This window comes from Rhinolophus hipposideros (assembly GCF_964194185.1).
Source record: "Rhinolophus hipposideros genome assembly, chromosome: 4".
Taxonomy (NCBI): Eukaryota; Metazoa; Chordata; class Mammalia; order Chiroptera; family Rhinolophidae; genus Rhinolophus; species Rhinolophus hipposideros.
The window spans coordinates 9331451-9357618 of NC_138050.1; the positions used below are offsets into that span (position 1 = coordinate 9331451).

Below are 26168 nucleotides of genomic sequence, written 5' to 3' on the forward strand. Positions count from 1 at the left end.
GATGTAAAACATGTTTTAAAGATTTTCAAAGAAGTAACATTGACCAGGGTCGGGGGTCAGAGGTTCTAATCTGCCATTTGGGATTATTTCTCATTGGTTGTCTGTAAATCTGGACCACAATTTTAAAAAGTCTAACTATAACAAGCACTCTGAGACACAAGACACCTTGTCAGCTTAGCACAGTCATCATCCATTGAGGGCGGTTTTAGGCTTAAATGTTTGCATTATAAATGGTTAGGTACCTTTATATAAAAGAAAGTCCTTTAGGTTTCAAACTCATTTAAGAAATGATAAAATGACAAAAAATATTTTTGTCAAATATATTGATGAATTTTCTCTTTTACATGACACATTTGACATCTTTGTAAGGGCCTGCTACACAGGTGTTAGGTCTGCAATGTGGGGTTGCTGCCACCAGGAAACATGAGTCCTCTAAGAACCAACCAGTTAAAAATAACGTGGTATTAATCAACACGGAGTTAGGAATTTGGGGATTTTAAATAACATTAAATCTTTGATTAAAAAAAGTAGAAAAGGGGGCCGGCCAGGTGGCTGAGGCGGTTGGAGCTCCGTGCTCCTGACGCCGGGGGCTGCCGGTTCGATCCCCACATGGGCCAATGGGCTTTCAGCCACAAGGTTGCTGGTTCGACTCCCACAAGGGATGGTGGGCTGTGCCCCCTACAACTAACAATGGTAACTGGACTTGGAAGTGAACTGCATCCTCTAAAAAAAAAAAAAGAAAAAAAAAGTAGAAAAGGAAATCACAACTTACCATATATATACGATGAGACAGAATTTATAGTTAAGTCGTAAAGAATTGTATAGGTACACGATGGTATTGTCTGAACTAAATTTTAATTATCATCATTTTCATCATCGTTGTCACTTCAGCTTTTCGTCTCTACCAGGCTAAATTGAAAACTAACTCCATTAAAAACTAAATTTTGGGGGGTGGGGCCAAGGGGACATTTAGAAGCTATCTATAGGCTTGGTCTTCGCTTCTGGCTCCTTGGATCTTTGGAGAAGGATCTTAGGAATGCTCAAACCCAGCAGGCAATGTTGTTCCCCTAAGCCCAAAATATTCAGGTGAGATAAAGCTCTAAATAAAGCACATTAAAGAAAATGTAACTGTAGTTTGCCATGGAATAAAAAAGGATCAAATGGGTTCTTGTGCCTTTACACAAGTCATACCTCTGGTATCCTGGGCAAATGAATTTTGCTTTCATTTGTTCACCAAAGACCACAAGCCTCAACACCCTCTGCATTCAGACAGATTTATTGGAATCACTGGGATCCAGTTCCTGCATAAAGCTGAGGTGGAGAGGTGATATTCTAAGGAGCTGGCAGAAGGCTGCATAGCAGGCGCTCCCTCCTTACTTTCCTAGGTGGTCTTCTTCCTCACAACTTCACTTCTACAGAAAGCTCAATTCTCAAGGGGCCAGTCTCATTTGATTTTAATTCCTTAGCCCCATCCACTAAGAGATCAAGAAGTAGCAGGTGTCTGGAGCCAGCCAGGAAAAATATGGGGGTGGGGGGGAGAAGAGAGAGAAAGAGAGAGAGGAAGCTCACTTTCTTTCAGTCCCTTTTCCAACAATTGGTTTCTCTCTCTGCAACCGCAGAAGCCTCTCAAAATAAAAACACCTTATTGTTAAGAAAACCCTTTCACTTAATGTCTGTGCGCTCCTGGAAGATACATGAGGCACCTAGTACAATTGCCTGTCTGCAGACGAGGATGTTTTTAAGTTTGGCAAGGTAAAGCCTCTGATTCAAGAACCTGGCCCCCACTCCAACTGTGGTGTGATTTCCAATTAGTTTAGAGGGGCTGAGGCTGCCACCAAGAGCCCCTCACCCTTGTCCTAGCAGCACCATTCCACACTCCCCATCCTAAGCCCCAAATCACAATTTCCTAATGCCTCTCCTGCCCCCAAATCTTTTCATTCCCGTCTTGTTGATTGAAGTTTGGCGAAATCCTCCCTCTTCAAATTCATGTTGTAGATTATTATAATTTTCTTTTTCCCCTTCTTCTGCCTCCCCCCCCCCCACACTCCGGTGCAAGCTGTTGTTTCTCAGTCTAGTTGTGTAGGACACAGCCCCCTGGCCCACGCTGGTGTTAGGAGCCTTGCGCTCTCCCCTCTCCCCCACCCCAGGTAGTTCATTGCTGGTCGCTGGTAGTCCATTGGCCGCTCACAGCAGCTCACGGCAGCTCGCTGGCCGCCGGCCGCTCACCCTGGCCACCGGCCGCTCATGGCAACACAGGGTAGCCTGCAGGAGCCCAGAGCAGCCCAGGCAGCTCATTCCAACCTCTGGTGCTTCTGGCAGCCCAGCTCCAGGGAGAGCCACTGGTCACAATCTTAGCTGTAGAGGGCGCAGCTCACGGGCCATGTGGGAATTCAACTGGTGACCTTGGCCTTAGGAGCACGGCGCTCCAACCACCTGAGCCACCAGGCTAGCCCGATTATTATAATTTTCCAAGTCAAAAATTGATGAAGGTTTACCCAGTTCCACACAAACACAGCTCTGAATCGCACCATATATTTAATTTCAACCATCTTTTCGAGTGGAGACCGAGTGAGTCATCGCATGTCAGGAGTCCCGTGTGGTGGCGGAGACCCTTAGGCCTCGCAGGCGGCTGTCTCCGCCCTTCTCGGAAGAGTTCATCCCGCAGGGAAACGTGGCCCGCTGGCTTGAGTCACGTGGAGGAAGGGTAAACCTCGGCGGTTCCGCACTCCCGGCACACGGGGGCGCAAGACCGCAGCGGCCTCCGGAAGGCGGCGGGATGACACTCTTGTCCTGGGGACACCGACGTGCACCCGTCGCCACGCCCCGACCCGGAAGCGCGGCGTCACGTGACGCGGCGTGGTCCGCTTCCTTGGAAACGCGGCGCGCGTCCTCTCCGCTGACGGGGGTTCCGGACCACGCGACTGGGGAAACGGCTGCTCTGGGGACACGATGCTGTGCGCCAGAAGGCTGAGCAGCCTTGGAGCCCCGGCAGCGGCTCTGCGGCCCGGGCGCGCGGGCTTGGGTAGCCTCACAGCGGGGCTCCGGGCCCGAGGGGTCAGCACCAGCTGGTCTCCGGTGGGCGCCGCCTTCAATGTCAAGCCCCAGGGCCGCCGCCTGGACCTATTCGGCGAGCGCCGGGTGAGCTGCCCAGGCGGGGGCTCCCCGGGTAGGAGCCGGCCGCCGTCTCAGCGCGGCCTGCGGGGTTCCGGGCAAGGCCGCGCAGCGACCCCGCGTTTGCGTGCTTGGTGACGCCCGTCGTCGCTGGGAGGGCCGGCTCAAAGGGCGTGGGGCGGCCTTTGCTGGTGCCCTCACCCACGGGTGGGTCTCAGGGCCCGTGTCTGCGTGAGCCCGGTGCGCCACGTGGACTGCAGTCACTCACCGAGGCGGGGAACCCCCCGCCGGGCCGCCCTCCGCTCCCACCCAGCCCCGCCCCCGGAGTCCAGCCCTCCTCTCGTGCGTGGAAGGCCACCCCTGGGGGGCCACTCGCGGCGTCAGGTCGTCGCGTTCGCAAGGACACACTTGCTTTCAATCCTGCGTCAGTCATTACATCGATCCCCGAAAGTCCATCAGGTTTTTTTTTCCAAACCTTTGGGCGTTTTAAACACAAAACTGTTGAGAGTCTAAATTTCCTAGAGAGTGTGATGGAGTGGGTCACTTGTAATTCTTCCCCCGGAAGTTACTGACTGATGCCTTTGGTTCCTGTTCGTTTCTATATCCACACGCCCAGCATGGGGTCTGGGAGTCAGTAGACAGTCAGTATTTATGGAAGGACCGAAAGGTGGAAGGCCTGCTACTTGTTCTAGTTTGCATTTGTGGATTTTGTCCATTTTTAAAAAAAGGTTTTTACTTTTATTTTTGCCTTTTGTATTCATCATACCATTGACTTTCATGTAAAGAAGCGTCTAGGATATAGTTGCAGTACACTTAATGGTGTGGGTGTGTGCATATTATATCTGTTTTTAGTTTTGTCTATTTAAAAAATTTTTTGTATGAAATTTGCCACACCAGCTTCCATACAGGCGAATAACGTTGGTATTAACATAATTGGTGTAGGGAGGAGAACTACCTGGAAGTATTGATCAGAGCGATGGGAAGGGTAAACGTGGTTTTGGGTGGATGAAATAGAACTAATTTTAACTTTATTTTTCTTTTGTACATCTTGATTTTAGGTACTGAAACCAGACTTTCAAATATGTGAATTCATTTTTGACGCCCCTTCCCCCCCCAGAAAAAAAAGGTTTTATTTAGTTTTGTAGTATTCCCATAATTTGTAGTTTGAGATTTCGAATTCCCAAGAGGAGCATGTGGAGGTCCTGGATGGGAAGTGGAAATAGTCTGTACTTAAATCATTGTAAAGATCAAATTTATTTTTGGTTCTGATTTTCTCTGCCCCAACTGTATTTTCTTCAGCTTCTTAGTATAAGGTTGAAGAGAGCTTTAACTTCCCTCCTTGCAGAAACAATAGGCCTTATCAGGCTTAAAAGTTTTACCTCCTGGTATTTCCCAAAATTGACACATTAAGCATCTACAAAGCTGATTTACAAAGTTCATTATCTGCTTCATTAATTTGTTTCATTCCAGTTTCCCATATATCAGGCACTATGTTGGGGAACTGGTTAAAATGATGAATGGCAGCTTTCCGCCGCTAGGAGCTCAACGTCTGTTTGAGAGAAGACTTTCAAATAGATAAATTGCAATACAGAAGCATGGGGAAGTGTGAGCTTTAGAGGTGTATGGAGCCCCTTCAAGGTCTGATTTTCCCACTACGAATTAGTAACCAACATTTTTTTTTTTAACTCTTAAAATGTGTTTCCTTGTCTGTAAGAGGAGAATAGTAGTTCCTGCTCAGAGATTGTGTGGTTTAAATGAGACCAGTATAAAGTGCATAGTACACTTCTTGGCGTGCAGGCGATGCATAGTAAATGTGGTTTTTTTCCCCCTGCCTTCCTGAGTGCTAGAACAAGTGTGACTGAACTGGTTGGAGAAGATGGTCCTTCCCATTAGATTAGTGATTTTGTCTTTATCAAGATATTGAAATGCTTTTGGAGTGTATAAAATTTGCTGCCAGTTTCAGCCTATGACTTGGTTTAACATGTTCATTAAGTATTTCTAAAATATCTATGTTCGATAAACAACTTGTCCCTAATTTATAGTTGTGGAATAATGGGTACTGTGTACTGGACCTCACTTGAAGCCAGACAGTGTCCTACGGAGTTTATTACCTATATTTTCTAACCTTGTACCTGCATGCGTGCTGTGAGATGTATTGTCATCCCCATTGTGCCTGATGAAAAAAATTAGGCCTAGGAGAGAACCCGGCCAGGGTTACACAGCTAGTAATGATTATAGCTAACACCTATTCAATGCTTTCTGTGTGTCAAGCACTGTTAAAATGTATTTTAACATGTATTATCTCACTTAATCTTTGTAACCACTTTATGAATTAGGTTCTGTAGTAGTCACAGCTGGATTTTGAACTCATTTGATCATATTCATTCGATATTCATTTGATTTTGTTTATTAGAAAATAATTAAAAATTGAAGAACAATTACTCTCTTAAAACTCGGAGAATGTGAAAGTGATTATCTGTGATCACCGGTATCATGATAAACCAACAAAACCCTACATTTTTATTTAGGAAGTAGTTATACATTATACCAGTCATGTTTTTAGTAATACATTGGAACTATTCTTTGGATTTCAGGGTCTTTTTGGAGTTCCTGAGCTTCATGCCCCAGAAGGATTTCGTGTTGCCCAAGAAAACGCCTTGAGAAAGACGGAGGAACTGGTTGCGCGTGCGCGGTCCACGCCACCCGGGCCGCAGACCGTGCTCATCTTTGACGAGCTCTCTGATGCTTTGTGCAGGGTGGCAGACTTGGTAAGACTGGGTGTAAGCCTTGAAACTCCCTCTCTGCCAAGCTATTAAAGTTTAACGTTTATTAGATTTACTGTTGGACTATAAGGTGAAGAACATCTAAACTGTTTGAGAGTTGTTGGGTGTAATTTGTTTTAGTAATTTGTCATTAAGAGTGGGAAAAATGTGTAGGAAAAGGTGCTATTTAGAACTTGTACTTTAATATGTATAGTTAACAGAATATATGTGTAATATGTAATAAAAGAATGATTACTCATATGGCAAAGATTCTTCTTAGGACAAAGAGTCTTCATTTATGAAAACTACCAGAATTCGAATAGAAATGTATCTATTTACAATAAAATTAATCTTATGAAAAACCAGTTTTTACAAACTTTTTCAGGAATTCCTTTTCTAATTAAAAGTAAGGTTTCGACATCAAACTGATTATAGTAAAGACTTTTTTCCCTTCACATTTTGAAGTTGAAATAGGAATATGTCTAGGTCTCTTCACAAACTGAGAAACCCATTGCTGAGACAGAAGGCAGGATTTTCTGTCAGCCCAACAGAGTCTCATCTGGATTAGTCACGTCAGTGAAGGCGATTATAGTGGTGCCATAATCCCAAATGGTGATCACCGTGAGGTCTGATAATTGAGTTCGCAAACTTCTTGCAACGATATTGCTAACCTTTTTTTGCTATCAGAGGGATTATTCATTATGAATTTGTACAACTGGACAAACAGGTAACCAAGCTTGCTATTTGGAAGTGCTGAAAAGGCTGCGTGAAAAAGTTAGACGACCTGAACTTTTTGCCAACAATTCATGGCTCTTGCATCACGACAGTGCACCAGCTCACACGACACTGTCTGGGAGGGAGTTTTTAGCCAGTAAACAAATAACTGTATTGGAACACCCTCTCTACTCACCTGATTGGCCCCCAGTGACTTCCTTCTTTACCCGAAGATGAAGGAAATTTTGAAAGGAAGACATTTTGATAACATTCAGGGCACCAAGGGTAATACAATGACTGCTCTGATGGCCATTCCAGAAACAGAGTTCCAAAATGGCTTTGAAGGCTGGACTAGGCTCTGGTGTCGGTGCATAGCTTCCCAATGGGAGTACTTCAAAGGTGACCAAAGTGATATTCAGCAATGAGGTGTGTAGCACTTTTTCTAGGATGAGTTCGCGAACTTAATTTTCCGACCTCATATCTGGTATTGGACTGTATATGGCTCTTCATATTCATTCAACACTGAGCTTCCACCATGTGCCAGGCACTGTTCTGGGCACTGGGAATGTGGTCATGAATAACAGACCCAGCCTCTAACCTCAGGGAGCATTGTAGAGTTAACTTTTTTTTAGATTTTACTAGACACTGGGTCCTGGTAAGCTCTTTACGTGGATTAATTGATGTAACCTTCTCAGCATATCTGGTTTTGAGGTGAGGAAAGCAAAGCACTAAGAGGTTAAGTGATGTGCCCAAGGTCACCCAGCCTGTCAGTGGTGGAGCTGGGCTGAGTTTAAGGCAGTCTGCCTGCAGAGTTATGTTCTTACCTGTCCTGCTGGGGCTGGCTGGCTGCCCAGGTCAGATGAAACCTTACCTGGAGAGGTTGGGAAGTTAATTAGTCTCCCCATCATTTAAAAAAAATACTTATTTTTAAAATTATCATACAGTAAAATTGACTTCTTTAGATGGGGGATAGTACAGTTTTATGAATTTTAACTCATTTTTCATGTAGCCACCACCACAATCAGGGTACATAAATTTTCCATCACTCCTAAAATAGTCTCCCTTTATTATTACATCCGCCCTTCACCTCTTACCTCTGGCAACTACTGACCTGTTCTCCACCCTGTAGTTTGTCTTTTCTGAAATGTCAGGTATATGGAATCATATATCTTTTGACGTTGACTTTTTTCATCCAATTTGACACCTCCCCATGTTTGTTTTTCATTTTTCAGAAAATTTCCTTTCTCCCGTACACCTGATTTGAGCAGTAATACTTTTCACATGATCATACAGTCACTATAAGCTTTCTAGTTTTAAGGAAGTTAAGCATCTGAAAAGGTTTTTTCCCAGAGTGAGGTGAGAGATGTGTTGTGGGCTTATTGTAGTCAGGTCTCAGTTTTACTTGGTCTTGGTGCTGTTGCTCCAGTACGTATGTGCTAGTGCTTTAAATGATGGAGGAGATATGGGAGACATCTCCCGCTAAGCAGGTCTTGTCCCTTCTCTGCCTAACTGTCACTAGCATCTGGAAAGGAAAATGTTTGTCAGTGACTTTCACTATGTAGAATCAAGTGTTGGCTTTTGCGGTCAGAAATCCCAGAACTCTATTTTATTTGTTGTCTTAGCGTCCATCTTAATTAAGCCATGTTCTGAGATTTTTTTTCCGCTTTTTTGATTTTGCTCTTCACTAAAACTTTTTCACTTATCTGTCCCATAGCTTGTCCTATTTTTGAAGGTTTTTATATTTATGAAGTATAATACCTCATTAAAAAACGAATGTGATTTATGTATGTAAATCTTGGGGTAAAAAAATTCAAAGAACCTTCCTCCGTTTTGAATTTTTAAGATTTTTTTACCTGGCAGTAAGATTAATACCATTATAAGCTAGTGGTTTTGTAAACTATATTTTCCACCAAGTGGTCACTTCTTTTTTCTTTTTTAATATAGTTGCTATGTAACAGTATTGTTTTCCTCAGCACTATTACAATGAGTTTTAAAATGTATGCTAGTGTTTTAAATTTTAATATTGCTTGTAAATTCTGAAACATGTAGACTGGTAATTTATACAATATGTTGTAAATTTTACAGAGCTCATTTTACAGAGCTCATGTAATTAATGTTATTCTTACATCAAATGTATAAAATTATGGATTTACATGTTTTTCATTAAAAAGTATTTGATAATAAAATCAGGAAACATTACCTGTGGTCATTTTATTTCATGTTATAGTCACACATGTTGTCTTGGAGAATGCCGAAAGAATGTAATATTTTGTAGTTTCCCAACATTTTTGTTTTGCAATGTACTGCTATTAACATGAGAAGTAAAATCTGGTTTTGCATGATTTCATTAAAAAGCATCTAGCTCAGTTCAATTCTCAGGTCACTATAGCAGCCTCTTCAGCAGTGGCAGTTGTGTGTCCTTTAGGCTGGGACGAAGAATTCATTCATACCTTGTTTCCCTGAAAATAAGACATAGCTGGACAATCAATTGGAGCAAAATTAATATAAGACCCGGTCTTATTATACTATAAGACCTGATATAATATAATATAATGTAATGTATAATATAATATAATAAATATATAATATAATTAATAAATGTAATACATAATGTAATATAACTTATAATAATACCAGGTCTTATTTTACTATAAGACCGTGTCTTATACTAATTTTTGCTCCCAAAGATACATTAGAGCTGATTGTTCGGCTAGGTGTTATTTTCGGGGAAACACGGTACTTACTGGAAGGGCTGTAAAGAGGGAATGTGTCTGTTTTCTGCACAAAGGCTAGAATGTAGTTATATCAGTCTTGATACTATACTGTGTCCACTTAAAAAAAAAGGCCTTTAAGAGTTGTCCTCTGAAGTCAGGTTAATACATGAGGACCACAAACTGCAGGCAATTTTAGTTAGCAAGTTTTAGAATATTTGAACAAGAGTCTGCTTTTTTGAACTCTAGAGTTCGGAAGAATTTACGTGGTACACATTTATATTTGAAGGAGAAAGACTTTTCTGAAATAAAGTTACTGAAAGTATTTTCTTTGGAATGAAATAAACTTGGTTCCAAGGAATAACAGAATAATGTTCAGAAAGAAGCTGCTTCACCCTAGTAGTTAGGAAAATTTCAGTAATGGAAACGTGTAGGTCAAGCCAAACGGCATATTTTGAAACACAGGTTTTCATTTCACCCTCAGATCCTGGAATAAAGCTTTCCATCAAATTCCCTTTTGGTTTTGTCTTCCCTCTCTATTAGGCTGATTTTGTGAAAATTGCTCACCCTGAGCCGGCATTCAGAGAGGCAGCGGAAGAAGCCTGTAGAAGTATTGGCACCGTGGTCGAAAAGTATGTGCAGTTCCCCCTTCGTGACAGTGTTGGGTGATGTGGTCTTGTGGATTTGTGCTGTGGGAAACTTGTCTGTAGGGCTTGTTCCTGTGTGGCAGGGTGGGGATGGTGTTAACCGCACCACTGCCCAGGGTGGGCAACGGAGAGGGCCCCGGGGCAGGCTGCTGCTCCCCCCTTCCCAGCACAGCGTGACTTCAGGCTCGTTATTTGTTCTGTCACTTAGTTTCCTTGTCTGGAATAAATGAAGTGCTTACAAGGATGTCAGGCACAGAGCTAACCTCCAGTATCCTTATTATCATTGTTTACGTTAAATCCGGGATTTTAAGTATGTCAGTGGCAAGTTGAAGTTTCTAGATTATCGTGTGGTTAAATGGCTGTTGTGTTGATGGCTGTGGACCAAAGGCAAAAAGCCTGGCAGTCCCTGTGGAACTGGGATTAGGGGGTGTCTGGGGAGACCATAAAACTGTCTGGGAGGCCTGAGGCTGTGATGAAGTGAGTTAAAGTGAATTTGAGGTAAATTGAAATACTTTCAGCCATTTCTGCGAGCTCCAAGGTGCTGGTTAAAATAGCGTGGAGGCGGGCAGTGCCATATTCAAAAGCACTTAGGTGATGCCATGACAGTGTCTAAAGCTGGTGAGAGCGCCTGCTCCCCTGGCAGGAATTTACGACTGAAAAACAGGGCCAGGCAGCATGAGAAGACTCAGACCCCAGAAGCTGGAGGAGGAGGTAGGGGGTGGGATGGCAGGAGCGGGGAGGTGGCTTCTGCAGTTCCTCAAGGCTTCCTGGAGGCAGCTTCCGGATGTGCTGCCCCTGCCCTTCCCCCACTGAGTGTCATTTGCTCTCTGGGACAATGGCGTGTGATTTTTGTTACCGCCCTTGAAAATCAAATTGTTGAATGGGGGTAAATCTGGTCCCTGCAAGTTCCAGACACTGAGCCGATGAAGGGGCTGAAATTGGGGACTTCTTGGGGGAAACAGTATTGCCTGGGGAAAGGCCCCAAGAAATGAGAGCTGCAGGGTCACCTGTCTGAGGCCTCCTGGATGCTGGAGGGTTCCTGGATTTACGTACCGTCTGGTCTAATGGACGTGGGCTCTTCTGTAATTGGTAGTCAAGCATTGTCACAAGTGACTGCCCAGAGTCTTCACCTCACCTTGGAGAGTGTCTTGTTCTTCCGCTGCTGCCCTGAGGCCTGCCCAGGAACCGGAAGTAAAGTCAGGAAACAGCTCTGCTTTCCTTCTCACTGAGCACTGTGACTCATTTTCTCCTTTGGTCTCACTGAGTCATATCTTAACTAGCTGCTTCAGTTGATCTGTGAGAAATAGGGTGATTTGAGATACATGTGTAAAATTGACTTATTTTCCTCTGATGGAAAATAAGCCTATAATTAGGTGTGTTTGTTTAGAATTAATGCCAGGTATAGACTAAAGGATAGACTTTATCTGAGGATCTTACAACACAACACATAATGTGGGAGATCTGCTCAGACTCCTAAAGAGGGTACGATGCAGGCTCCCTCTAAGCTGCTGCCCTTGTGATGGATGTGGAGTAGCTGTATAGGTGAGCAGGTTTGGGGGAGGTGGACAGCCACTCTGATTTTCTCCCCATTTCCTGCCATGATGCCTGGCGCAGGAGTGGAGGTGGTATGCCTGCCCTTCCTTTCCAATACTTTGTGATTGGCAGTGAGTGCCTCAGTTCCCGTGGTGTTCAAGGTGGCCCATGAGAACGATGGCAACAGAAATCCTTCGATTTATATAAAACTGCAGGATTTCGATTGTGAACTGACTGGAGAACCTGATCATCCTTGAGTCTCTGAATAGGAAATGGCGGATGGTTTTTACAACCTGGACCTTCCCTGAGGATATAGCAGCCAGGGAGAGTATGTCTAGAACCAGCTCACTGTTTAGCCCGGAGAGCACCAGGGCTTCTTGGCATCCTGGGAAGAAGGACTCAGGTCCTGAGGTGGTCCGGTGGGGTAGGGCTGAGAGCAGAAGTCAGGTGGGGGTGGCCAAGGGCAGGCTGGCTGGCCACTTCACAACAGCTGGGGTTCATTACGGGAGTGTGCTGCACACACATCATCTCCCTTAACCCTTAGGCCAATCTAAGGCCGAACAAGCTGAGGGGTTCCAGGAACTCGTCCAAGGCCACAGAGTCGAGTAGGGCCTGTGTTGCAGCTGAGCGTATGGCTCTGAAGCCTCTGACCCTGAGCTCTCCTCACAGTGTGTGTGCAGCACACAGTGTGGGCCTGCTGTTTTGCTCCAGAAGGGAGCCCAGGTGCTAGGGTACTCAGTTCCGGATTACAGAATCTTGGTGTTTGTTCATCTTCCCTCGCACTCTCACTCCTGTACTGACTCCAAAACAAATGGCTGTTGGCATATTGCTAACTGGGACCGGTTCTCAATGGCAGTGGGGTCATCTAAATCATCAGTTACCACATTCCTCCTTTCTTCTCTTTCCTGTCTGCTCTTCTGGCTCCAGCTGCTGACTGGCTTTCAGTTTATCCTTGTACCTTCCAGAACAGTTAGTACTTTGACACTTTGCCCAACACACTGCCTGCCAGTACACTAAGTGTGCTGTTCTTAGTCCAAATGAAGAAACAAAACCAAACCTCAATCCTTTGGCTCTAGGCATATGTTTGCTAGAATCTGACATCGTTGTCTTGATGGAAAGTCAAAAAGAAGTTATTAGAAAATCACTTAATTTTCATTTGTAATTTTTCTAGGTTGAACACAGATGTGGAGTTATATCAAAGTTTGCAAAAATTACTAGCTGATAAAAAACTGGTGGATTCCCTTGATCCAGAAACCAGGTACTCATTTGTTTGCCTTCATTGTGATTGTGACTGTAGAGGTGAGATTGGAAGACTCCCTCGGGGTGACTGTACCCACAGCCCCCTGTGTTTGGGTGTTTCTGCACAGGTATGTCTGCATGACTCCTGCACTTTCCTCAGGACTCCACTCAAATGGTGTCTCCTCCAAGGTCTTTGTACTAAGTCACGCTCTTAGCTTTGTTCTTCTTAGACCTAATCACTTGGCAACATTACCTTACCTGTTTGTTCTTTGGTTTACCATCTGTCTCACTGGCCTGGAAGCTCCTTGAAGGAAGGGATCTGGTTTTGTTCACGCTGCATCCTTCGTACCCGCAACTGTTATGGCCTCTAGTAGGTGTGTACCCAGTGAGTGAATACTGACAGACAGTCGATAATTACACTTAGCTTCATGTTTGAAGTTCCATGATGGATGCCACCAGAAGATATCAGCAGATTGATTTTATTTCTAGGGTGGATGTCAAGATCCTTGAAATGATTTGCTTTGGTTCAGTAGAGTACATGTGTTAATCTGAATTGAAAAGGCCTAATTTCTAAGTCAATACAGACAAATACTTGATCTAGGACTTTCTTTGGATATCATTTTTCTTTACTCAAATGTATTTATATATAAAATAAGTCATTAACCCACCGAGATATTATTTGTGTCATAACACAGAGATTAACATTTTTTTCTTACCTGTTTTTACTTGTTTATCTACTTTTTTATTTATGGGACACTTTTCTTCCTTTGACTCCTCGATTCTCCCTTCTCCTGCTTCCTTCTTTCCTTTCTCTCCTTTCACATGTGACTGGTGACTCCAAGTGAAGGCCTGTCCTACAGGGATCAGTTGATGATGGCAACTTGTGTTAGCCTGGCTGTGAGCGCCATGCTGTACGAGTAGCACAGTGAGGTTGCCTTGAGGGGTGATTGTCACCTGACTGCCTGTGTGCAGGCGTCTGTTTGGTCTCACTGCACTTCGTCAATCCTGACTCTCAGGATACTAGTAATGCGAGCTGTACCATCACAACAGTTTGTCTTTATTGTAATTTTAGGCTTGAGCATTACATTATCTTCATTATTAGCAAAACAAATAAAAGTTGAATGCTTGTAAATTGTGCCAGATTTATACTCGGCTGGTACTGCCTTTGAATAACAACAGGTTATTCATCATCTGACTTCAATAAAGATTGACTTCCATATTTAATGTATGAAAATTATGGTGGACTAGCAGACCATTTTAGATACAAAGGGTTTGTGCTAATAGGATACACACCACATTTCTAGGTGTTACTAAAAATTCCAATAACAAAATGATACATGCATTGGGCAAAATAAACTAGGTAGACTATCATTGTTCTAGAAAGGAAAGGTAATGTGAAAGTGGAAGGAAACAAGAATTTGAAGTAATAATTATTGAAACAGCATAGCATTTGTACATCATGAAGGGTGTTGACCAGCACCCAGAAGGAACCCTGTATGTGGTAAAGTGTAAGGCAATGGCTAAACGGAGAATTACAGATTTAATAAAATATCTTGCTATGACAAGTAAATATATAGAAGAAATGATTTAAGTTGAGTAGATCATCATCTTATTCTTAGTTGCATTCCTTGAAGTACTAGTTCTATGAGATATTCGAAAGTATTCCCAGTGGGCCCCATTGGTGAGTAAATTTGGAAATCGGACATGTTGTATTTTCCCCTCTTGGAGAATTTTAGTATATTAGTGCCTCTGAGAAGCCCAGCCATAAAGAAACCTGTTTTACCTGGGGTTTTCCAAAACCAAGAAGAGCTTTCCTGTATGCCAAGAACGTAAGCACATTCTCCAGAAAATACAATAGAGGGAAGCGCACATTCACAAGAGAAACAAAAACTGTAATGCACCTTGGGATAAACTCCAGAAGGTGGATTATAGAACCTTCACACACACACACGCACATACACATACAGATACACACACATACACACAGACACATACACACACACACATACACATACACACATACGCATGCACACACAAGTACACATACACACACGTACACATACACAAGTACACATACACATACACACATACACACATGCACATACACACATACACACACATACACACATACACACTCACACACTGGAAAGCATGAAAGATGATTTTTAATTGGAGAAGCATACTGTACTCTTAGATAAGAAGGAAGAAAGCTCAATAATGTTCTCTACTGGTCTGTAAGTTTAACACTATCCAATCCGTATCTAAAGAATATTTCTTTGTTGTTACTTAAAATAATTTTGAAGTCATAGATAATAAATATGCCAGGATAGGCAGGGGAAATCTGGTAAAGAAAAGTACTAAAAAGGGACTTGTGTCAGATAGTAAGACATTGTAAAAACACTGTATTTAAAAGAGTATTTTAAACATTTATGCCAGAATGGTCAATTAGATTAATGAAAGAACAGAGACATTTCAGACACAGGCACAAATATATATAAAACTGCATTTAGTATGTCATACAAGTGTCATTTTATATCAGGGAAAAAGACTTGGTTTTCAATAAATGATGGTAGGCCAATGGGTAACGCATTTGGGAAAAAAGTAGATCAATTAAAGATTTCAGGATTTTTAAAAAAAGAAATCATAGAAGTATTGATAATCTTGGAATGTGGCATGTTTTTCTTCTCATGACACCAAAGTCAGACCACAAAAGGAAAGATTGATTTGGTTATATAAAAACTGCAAATTTTTGCTATGCCCAAACCCTTCCACATTCAAAGTCAGAATACACCAAGGGACAAATGTTACTTGATGAACGTTGCATGATAAAAGGTTAATGTATTTACTATGCGATGAGGCCGTGCAAATTACTAAAAAAAAAAAAAAAAAAAAAAGAAGAAGAAGAAGAAAGTAGAATGCTCATATAGAAAAAAATGGGTAAAGGATTCTTTTTGTGAAACTCTTTATTTCACAAAATCAGGGATAGCAACAGATGGCCATTAAACTTATAACTGTATGTAATAAGTGTAACACGGGTAATAAGTGGGCAGTAGTGGCTGGAGATGTGGCCTCCAAGCCTTAGTTTTCTCCTCTAAGAAGAGAATAAAAAATACTTCATAGAGTTATTATGAGGTTTAAATGAAATAATTAATGTAAAATGCTTTGTCAGTATCTGGCACATAGTTGTCATTTAATAATTGGGATGTACCACCATTAAAAGAAGGTAAAGCAAAGGGCCCATCAGTTGATAATAGGAATCATGTCTTAATGGTTTGGGATAATGAATTCTTTCTAGTTAAGTATAAATTGATAAATCTTATGGAGAACAATTTAGTAATATATACCAAAGTTCATACTCTATTTCCCTGAAAATAAGACCTAACCGGAAAATAAGCCCTAACATGATTTTTCAGAATGCTTGTAATATAAGCCCTACCCCAAAAATAAGCACCAGTTAAGATCGTCAACCATACGGATGCATTTAGTATGTCTGTTGCAACACACGTCTGTTGCAACATGTATTGAATTATAAAAACATAATATATAATTAAATATAAATAAATAATATTATTGACATTAATACTTAAAATAAATGATAATATAAATTATAATTAAGTATTTATAAGTACCCAAGTGGGCGCCTTTGGACGAGAGGTAAACACCTATGTAAACAGATGAACTCGAGACTTATTGCCGAATGACCAATCAGAGTACAGACACAATGCACGAAAGCATGTGCACTTGATAATGAACGGATGTGGTTGTGTCTAATATGAATCTTCATAATTCAATACGTTGTATGTTGTAATGGATGTACTTAATGCACTCGTGTGAAATAAAGAAATGTTTTCTGAATTTTGGTGCCTACAATTTTTCGTTGCTTTTGTTGCCACTCCCGTCTCGTAAGTCTTCAATTAACACTTGATTTAATGGTAGATTTAAAGGGAATAATACGTATTTTGACCCCCACACAAGATCAGTGCAAAAAGAAAGAGCTATTCCGTTGAGTGCGAGAAAGGAATCATGGCATACTCCCGGGACAAGAATCTTGCGGCTTTCTGCAAAGAGAAGAAGTTGGATCTCCGAATGGTCTGAGAACGGCGAGCAGAGTGCGATAACCTCAGTCAACAGGTGGACGAGGGAAATGCTAAGAAGCGCAAGTGTGGATCAGGTCAGCCACCATTACTTCCGGATCTGGAAGACATCATGTGTGACTGGATTGCTGACAGGAGAGCAAAGGCTTTGGTTGTGCGCAGGGCTGATACTCAAGCATTTGGCCTTGCAATGGCACCACAGTTAGAAATATCCCCAGAAGAATTCAAAGCATCACAACACTGGCTGGATAGTTTCCTTCGGCGGTAAGAATGGTCTCTAAGATCAACAACATTGTTCAAGCTGGAAGTTACTGAAGTTATTAAACGTGCACTTGCATTTAAGTCCTTTGTTGATGGCATCGACTTTTCTAAATACCAACTCTCCAGTGGATCTACAGGAAATGGAGTCGCAAGAAATTCAAGCCGGAATTCAGGGTTTGGAGAGTTATGACGATGTTCCAGAAGAAGATGACATGACTGTATTTGAATAAATATAGATTTTTGTACATGAATAAATGAATAAATGTAGATTGTTGTACATGGAAAAAATCTTAAGACATCCCCTGAAATTAAGCCCTAATGTGTCTTTTGGAGCAAAAATTAATATAAGACCCGGTCTTATTTTCGGCGAAATACGGTACCTTTTGATCATTTTAATTTCTTGGAATTTATCCTAAGGAAGCAAACAAGAATGAAGAGTTTATGTAACCAGGAGTTTTATTATGGTGTACAGGAGGGGGAAAAAATGAAAACATTTCTAGTTAATACAAACATGACAAAACACAATACAAACATGAGAAACCATGTTTCTGAAGAATAATGATACAGAGAAATATTCTATGTGATATAATTTTTCAATGGAAGGCATGATACAGAAATCTTTCTAGTCAGGGCCCAGTTATTCTAGATAAGTAGTGTAGCTTTATAACCCAGTGACAGGGGAAGGTCTTTATTGTTGGTGACCACCACAAGTTAGATGCCACCAAGCCTCTGTGCTTCTCAGGACAGGGGTCCTGTTGGGTGTCCCCCCACCGCACCGCATCTCCAGCCTACCTGGCATGGCACCTGGGGGCAAAGGATGTTTCAAGTAGGGAGCCAATGTAGTGTCCCTTGTGTCCATTCAGAAGCTCAGCAAACATTTTCAAGTACCTACTACATGCTGGGCACTGTGCTGATTTCTCTAACCTGATTTATTAAACATGTTCTTCAGAGCGTTAAAAACAAAACAAAACAGAGAGAACGAAAAAGAAATAGATTGGAAGGAAATACAAGAATTTTAGTAGTGATTATCTTTGGTGGGATTAATGATTTTAATTTTTTCATACCTTTCTACAGTCTAGCTGTTATACGTAAACTTATGTCACACAATAAACTTATAGAATAATCTCCCATCCCCAATTTATCATCCCCTGCTATCTTTTTTCTTATTAAAACAAGTAGAAACTGCCTTTGCTAGAAAAGAGAGTGATATGTTTTTTAGGTTGACTCTTTAGAAGGGAGATCAATATGAGGCAGAGAAAATGGGGACAGTTTCGGGCTCGAGGGAAGAAGCACTTTATTTAAGAAAGAAGGTAAATTACTAAATTATTAATGTGTTTTATTGAGTTTTCAGAATTTTCAAACTTTTATTCTGTTCACTCAAGGTATATTGGTACAATAGTCAGGAATATAAATAGGTCCATTATGGAAAGTCAAGGAAAGGCAGAAGAGCAGATCAAATACCCACATAATGTAATTCTAGAAAAAAAGAAAACAAGTTGTTCAAAAAAAAAAATATTAGCCGAAAGAGGTGTTACACTTGAAATTGGTTCCAAGCATACAGCAGGATTAAAAAGAAAGAAAACCATTCTCATTAGCCAAGAAAGTCAGCTTCCGGCACAGCATCAAAGAGTTTAATATTCTAAGTAGCTGCGAATAGTTGGAAGAAAAACTGAAAATCTCATATGGAAGGCCTTTGAAAAATTGTCCAAGTATAAACTTTTATGCTTTTAATTATTGGGATTTGGATGGAGTTGAAATCAGTAATTATCACGGTGGCTTTCACAGGTTTGTACTGTAAGAATAAAGGAATACGCTCCTACATGAAAAGCGAATTGTAATTGTTTTTCATGTTTTGCAGTACATATATTGACTTATTTAAACATTGGTTGAAACTATTTTTTTGTTCCCTTTTTGCTCCTTGTACTTAAATACGCATATAAAGCATTTATAGCTCAGCATGATGAAGGCCTCCCACTGCATGGTTTTCCATCGTGTGGCTGCAACACAGCCTTTTAAAAAATTCTGTGTTCACCCATCAAATATTTTTTTTAATTAAGTTTTTTAAGTGGAACTCATGAATGCTATTGGAGCCCATAGCAGAGATCCCTAATTTAGTTGGAGGTAGAGGACAACGTTCAGCGATCTCACCGCAGGGGACAGGGTGTTTCATCAGGTGCCAGGTTATTCAGGCAGAGGACTTCTGACCTTGAGAAAGATCTTGCAGGAGTGGAGAACAGGAGGCAAGGTAGCTTGTTAAGGGTGGTTGCAGTATGTCAGGGCAAGGGTGACAGTAGCCTATACGAAGGCCTGACAATCAAGGTCGCGAACTCATCCTAGAAAGAGTGCTACATACTTCATAGCTGAATATCACTATGGTCACCTTCGAAGTACTCCCCTTGGGAAGCTATATACCGACGCCAGTGCCTAGTCCACCCTTCAAAGCAATTCTGGAACTCTTTTTCTGGAATTGCCATCAGAGCAGCCGTCGTATTACCCTTGATGTCTTGAATGTCATCAAAATATAAATACAAAAATCCTTTCAATATTTCCTTTGTCTTCTGGTAAAGAAAGAAATCATTGGGGGCCAGATCAGGTGAGTAGGGAGGCTGTTCCAATACAGTGATTAGTTTACTGGCGAAAAACTCCCTCACAGACAGTGCTGTGTGAGCTGGTGCATTGTCGTGATGCAAGAGCCATGAATTGTTGGCCAAAAGTTCAGGTTGTCTAACTTTTTCACGTGGCCTTTTCAGCACTTCCAAATAGTAAACTTGTTTAACTGTTTGTCCAGTTGGTGCAAATTCATAATGAATAATCCCTTTGATACCAGTACAAGGTTAGTAACATCATTGCTACAAGTTCGCAAACTTAATTGTCAGACCTCGTACTCTTGTTTCCTGATCCCCCAATATTTGTCAGTCATGTTTAAGGGTGATATTGGTCTGTTATCTCGTGGAGATCAAGTACCATGTGTTTTTTTTTCTCCAATATATTTGCAGAGCTGTGTGTCCCAGCCCATGCTTCTGTGGCACAGCATGATGATGTCTTATTTCCAATGGACACATATTTTCTTTCATTTCCTATATCTTATGAATTCAGCATTTTTTATTTCTCTGGTACCTAATGGGAAAATAAATGATATTAATTAGCTTATAATACCAATGGGAAAATGTACTTCTAAGTATTATATAAAGTATTATAGGAGAAAATTTCATGAAAAGTTATCCCTTACTTCAGATGTTATCCAGAATACTTTCTCTTCCATTGTTTTGTTGTTGTTGCTAATACTTGACATTCTGATGAAATTGTTACATTAAGGAAAGGTTAGGGAAATTAGGGCCTGTTGTTAAATTTGCAACTGCATTTTATGATGATTAAAAAATGTTGATCTCTACAAAGCAGACTAGTACTAATTCTTGAAATAGGAATCTTCCCTCTCAAGTTGCAAGCACAAGGGGAAGAGAAGGGTAGGTTGAAGCTTATGAAAAGCCTGCTGTTTAATAGTGAAGCAGGAATAAAAGGCGATGTTTTAAATACCAATGACACATCAAAGTGTATTCTTTTTTTTAACATGTCATTTTATTTAATAAAAAATTGTTTTCTGATTATATAAGTAATACTCATTGTAGATAATTTGAAATAGAGGAAAATATGAAGAAGAAAAAGTGATCTATAATTTTCACTGCACAGAGAAAGTATTTTTTTTCTATTTATTTATTTATTTATTTATTTATTTATTTATTTATTTATTTATTTATTTATTTATTCATTATAAGAAGCGGAGTACAGCATTAGGAATAGAGACAATGGAAATGTAATGGCTCAGTGCTATGTCAGAGGGATAATGGATGAGGGGAGGGGGGTTGACAGAGTGTGAGGGATATAAACGATAAATGTCTAAGTATTAAACTTTGTTTTGTGCACCCGAAACTAATAATCAAAGCGTATTCTTGATGATCTCTTTGAACTCCCCAAACACTTTATTTGTATCCCTATGAAGAAATGTATTATTTCCTTTACCTTGTGTTCATTCATTCATTCCTTCAAAAAATATTTATTCAAGGAATGATGACAATAAAAAAACAAAACAAAAACCCTCAAAGTATTTATCCGCTATGGGACCATGACATGTGGAGCATATGTAAGGAAGGTCTTTACCCACAAGCAGCTTAGAGTATAGTTCTGTTAAATGCACACGCAAAGTATAAAATTTATTATAGCTAGACATATATAGTCTTACCTGGTTGCTATTAGGCAGCATGTGTATGTCCCACAGGTACTAATTTGGTGTGTTACATGCAGTATGCAGTAAATATTTTTTGAAGGAAAGATAGCTGGACAGTTGAAAAGATGTTCACCTCTTCTGGAAAAAAAGCATTAGATAAATTTGGCCTCATTAGAATAATCATCATTCCTTTGGTTCAGTTTAAGGCTTATTGTACGGTTAGCATGTTGTAAGTGATACCTGATTGTCCAAAGGAGAGTGTTAAAACCCCCTCAGCTAGATGGTTTGCCTGACTTTAAGATGTTAAATCTCATTTCAAACAAATTGTGTATGTATGTGTGTGTTAAAATGTGGCTTTTTGTCAGGTTGAAAAAGCCAGATTTGGTAAAAAGATTTTTTTTGTTAATAACGATTATTATTATTATTATTATTATTATTATTATTATTACATTAAAACTTGTATTTATTTAAGTGTGTTTCTCCAGGACCCATCAGCTCCAAGTCAAGTAGTTGTTTCAATCTAGTTGTGGAGGGCGCAGCTCACAGTGGCCCATGTGGGGATCAAACTGGCAACCTTGTTGTTAAGAGCACTGCGCTCTAACCAACTGAACTAACTGGTCACCCCCTGTTAATAACTATTATTACATGTTATAACTTGGGGTTCATTTTATTTATAGGCGAGTGGCCGAACTATTTATGTTTGATTTTGAAATCAGTGGAATCCACCTAGACAAAGAAAAGGTAAGACTTTTCTGTTTTTTGGCTCCTCTTGTTTTATTAATATTTCTTTGGTATCTTTGTTGCTATAGTCCTTGTGTATGCTTTGAATTTGCATATTATAAAGCCACTTAGGTCATTTATGTTATGAAATTCTTCTATAGATTGTATTTGAATGTTGTGCTCTCTGGAAGTTGGCCTATCACTCACGATAATTCAGAATTAAGAAATGACTTGAGACATTGGGATGCTCTAGATATCATGGGATTAGGATGAGTGAATAGGAAAGCTGACACCACGGAAGATTAAGGTCTGGAGATAGAAGCACACGAGTGTCACTAAGACCTTTACATAAGTGTATTTATTCATATCACGCGTGTTTCTGACAGATCCACACAGTTTTGTTCTGGAAGCAGTATGCATGGGTTATACAGCGCTTAAACCGGGGTGAGAGGGGCCTTATACATTGTCTAGACCCCTCATTTTGGAGACATAGAAAGAAGACAAAGTGATTTGGTCAAGTTCCCGTCTGTGGTTCCCAGGACTTCTAGCCCTGGCTGCTACTCTTTCTAGAACACGACATCCTAAGAAACTGAGTGCCTCGATTCAGTATCAAGATCCAGGTTGGAAGATTGGGGTGACTTGACCTGCCGTTCCCCGGTATCTCCCCTGCTTGTCTATAGTCTAGACTATTATGGTTATGCTTTTTAAAAAATGTTTTTCCTAATAAGTATAGTATAAAGCCACTTAACTAATAATAGAGATTAGTTTATTGGAATGTCTTGAAAAGTAGAGGGCCAGGTGTTGGGGACATATACCACATAGAATAATGTCGTTGGGATTGGTGCAGGGTTTGGGCAGCGCGGGGGGTCGCTCAGACATTGATGTGTTTATGTGGCCTTTAGAGCTCAGCCCATGACTTGGCCTCACTCTGAGGCCGGACAGGTCTTCCCAGCATCCATGAGGCTGATAGGCTATCCTGTAAATTCACATTGTCCACAATGCGGATATTTTCCCCTCTCCAAGCCAGTTGTCATTAAAACTTCTTTGTACCAATGATACCACCGTTCTCTGAGCCACTCAAATAAAATTTTAGAGTCAGTTTACATTTTGTCTATTCCCAATATTCTAATATCTCAATCAGTGACCAGGTCCTTGGATTATTGCTTTAGAGTTTCTCCTGCATCTGTCTGTATCCCCAAAACAATTCACCTTGATCCTTATCACCAAATACCTGGGCTGTCCTAAAGACCTTTGTCTTCCTGACACCCATAATTAACAGCGTTTAAGCATTTGCTAATTAAAGCATTTGCATATATTTCTCATCAGATCTTCATAACAATTTTGAGGCTAGTGCTATTATTTTTGTTTTATAGAAATAATAAATATTTCTATAAATATTATATTTAAATATTAATATATTTATTATATATAATACATAATATATAATATATTATATAAAATGTTACATATATAATATATTACATATATTATATTATATACATATATGTATATATGTATGTATATATTATGTATATATGTATACATACATATATACATAATATATATGTAATATATTATATATAATATATATAGTATTAAATATATATATTTAATATTTAAGAAAGAAATATTAGAAGAAACTGAGGCACCTAGAGGTTGTGTGATTTATACCATGTCACAGAGCTAATAGGTGGAGCAGGCTATTACATATGCCAAAAGGATTTTACAGCCTGTTCAGCTAGCCCTGCCTGGAGGTCTTCTCACCAGGTTTGCCTGCCTGGAATTCCCGTGAAGGCTTCACCTTCAGGCCACGGTGTCTACAAAGCTTTATCAATCTTTGAGGTGGAATTCTGTGTTAATCTGCACTCATACTTTATTTACTTCATGCATATGCAATTCTCTTTAATTGCCTTTTATTGAAGTTATTACTATTGCCTCACTGATCTAAAATTATAGACTTCTAAAGGACAAAGAGTGTAGGTCATGTTTTTAATGCATACCAGTTTTGGACTCAATAAAATATTTTTTTTTAAATTTTTTTTAAATTTTTTTATTTATTAGTTTCAGGTGTACAAGACAAGGTAATACTTAGACGTTCATCATTTATATCCCTCACACTGTGAACCCCCCTCCCCCCATCCATTATCCCTCCGACCTCACACTGAACCATCACATTATATATATAAAATTATAGTTGGCATTCATTAATGTTTAGCTTCTGGTGTACAATGCCATGATCAGGTATCCACAGTATCCCTGAGGTGGTCTCCCAAATAGGATGCATGTCCATCGGATACCCAACAAAATCTTTACAACATTATTGAATACCTTCCCCAAATTAATTTTCAAAAAAACCCTGAGGCCATCTTGTGGTTACCAGCTGCTTCCAAATCCCTTCACCTTTCCCCTTATCCCCAACCCGCCCCCCCACACCCATCTAACAACTCTCGGTTTTTTTCTTTGTGTCCCCAAAACTGTTTCTGATTAGTTCATTCACATAGTCTTTTCTTTCTTTCTTTTTTTTTTTAATTAATTAATTTATTTATTAGTTTCAGGTGTACAAAACAAGGTAATACTTAGACGTTCATCATTTATATCCCTCATACTGTGAACCCCCCTCCCCCCATCCACTATCCCTCCGACCTCACACTGAACCATCACATTATATATATAAAATTATAGTTGGCATTCATTAATGTTTAGCTTCTGATGTACAATGCCATGATCAGGTATCCACAGTATCCCTGAGGTGGTCTCCCAAATAGGACGCATGTCCATCGGATACCCAACAAAATCTTTACAACATTATAGAATACCTTCCCCAAATTAATTTTCAAAAAAAAACCCTGAGGCCATCTTGTGGTTACCAGCTGCTTCCAAATCCCTTCACCTTTCCCCTTATCCCCAACCCCCTCCCACACACCCATCTAACCACTCTCGGTTTTTTCTCTGCGTCCCCAAAACTGTCTCTGATTAGTTCATTCACATAGTCTTTTCTTTAGATTCCATATATAAGTGAGATCATATGGTACTTGTCTTTCTCTTTCTGACTTATTTCACCTAACATAATGTTCTCTAGATCCATCCATGTTGCTGCAAATGATAAGATTTCTTTCTTCTTTATGGCTGCGTAATACTCCATTGTATAAATGTACCACAGCTTCTTAATCCAGTCATCTACCGATGGGCATTTCAGTTGTTTCCATATCTTGGCTATTGTGTAAAGTGCTGCAATAAACATAGGAGTGCATACAGATTTTTGAATGGACTCAATAAAATATTGAATGAATATAATAAATCACAATAATGTCCGCTAATATTAATTAAGTTTGATATCTTCAGGAAGAAGGTTGCTAGTAGAGAATGTAGTTGAAAAGTTTTATTATTACACGTAATCCTCATGAAAGATGGTTTTGACACTTTACTACAAAGTAATATGTAAAGGTCAGTTTCACCAGCATCGACCTTGCTGCTTTTATTGTGTTTTTATAAGAATCGCTGCCCTACCTAGCAAGTAACTCCCTGGGATCCCACAAACATTAAAGATACAAGTGAAGTAAAGCTGCTAAAGTCCTCTCTTATAACTTCTGTGTCTGTTCCTAAAGACACTTCTCCAGGACATAAAAGATAAAAGAAAGACATGTTACACTTTTTAAAAGAGAGATCTTGAAATAAACCTACCAACATAAACTACCAGCTGTACAGGCATATATTCTTCCTATATTCTTTCCAGTTTTTTCTTATTCAATTTTAAAGGTATCGTTGACTATAATTTAAAAGTTTAAAATTAATGGATGTATTTTTTTTTTTTTAGCAATCATCTAATAAATAACAATATTATAGACTTCTTAGAGTTCAGAGTACTGTACACTTAATCATCTCAGGGTGATGAAATGCTTAGCCTGGTGAAGTCAGGAAATAAACTTAGTTTTTATTTTTTGAGGAGTTTTAACAGGTGGTAAATTGTTTGAAATAATTAATATTATGACTTTTTTAAGTAAGGCTTTGGGGGAAGATTTTGGAACCATGCTGTAATTTCCATTTATTAATAGTTCACCGTTTTTGTTATCCCATTGGTTACCATTAGGTGGTGCTAAATAGCCATATCAGAAACAATAGGCAAATAAATCTGGACTACAAAGATGTTGGAATAT

The 26168-nt window shown here is 40.1% G+C and overlaps 1 protein-coding gene across 3 annotated transcripts in view; it reads left to right on the forward strand.

Moving 5' to 3' along the window:
• The first annotated feature begins 2812 nt into the window (after nucleotides 1–2812).
• Nucleotides 2813–26168, forward strand: part of MIPEP (mitochondrial intermediate peptidase) — a 198527-nt gene continuing 175171 nt past the window's right edge. For 2 of the 3 annotated variants that reach the window (XM_081045714.1, XM_081045713.1), the window contains exons 1-5: nucleotides 2826–3138; nucleotides 5706–5879; nucleotides 9842–9930; nucleotides 12650–12736; nucleotides 21972–22035. In XM_081045714.1, the coding sequence (XP_080901840.1) occupies nucleotides 2950–3138; nucleotides 5706–5879; nucleotides 9842–9930; nucleotides 12650–12736; nucleotides 21972–22035 (603 nt within the window). In that variant the 5' untranslated portion in view covers nucleotides 2826–2949. Of the gene's footprint in view, nucleotides 3139–5705; nucleotides 5880–9841; nucleotides 9931–12649; nucleotides 12737–21971; nucleotides 22036–26168 lie in introns of all 3 variants that reach the window. The other variant, XM_081045712.1, reaches the window with a different exon arrangement.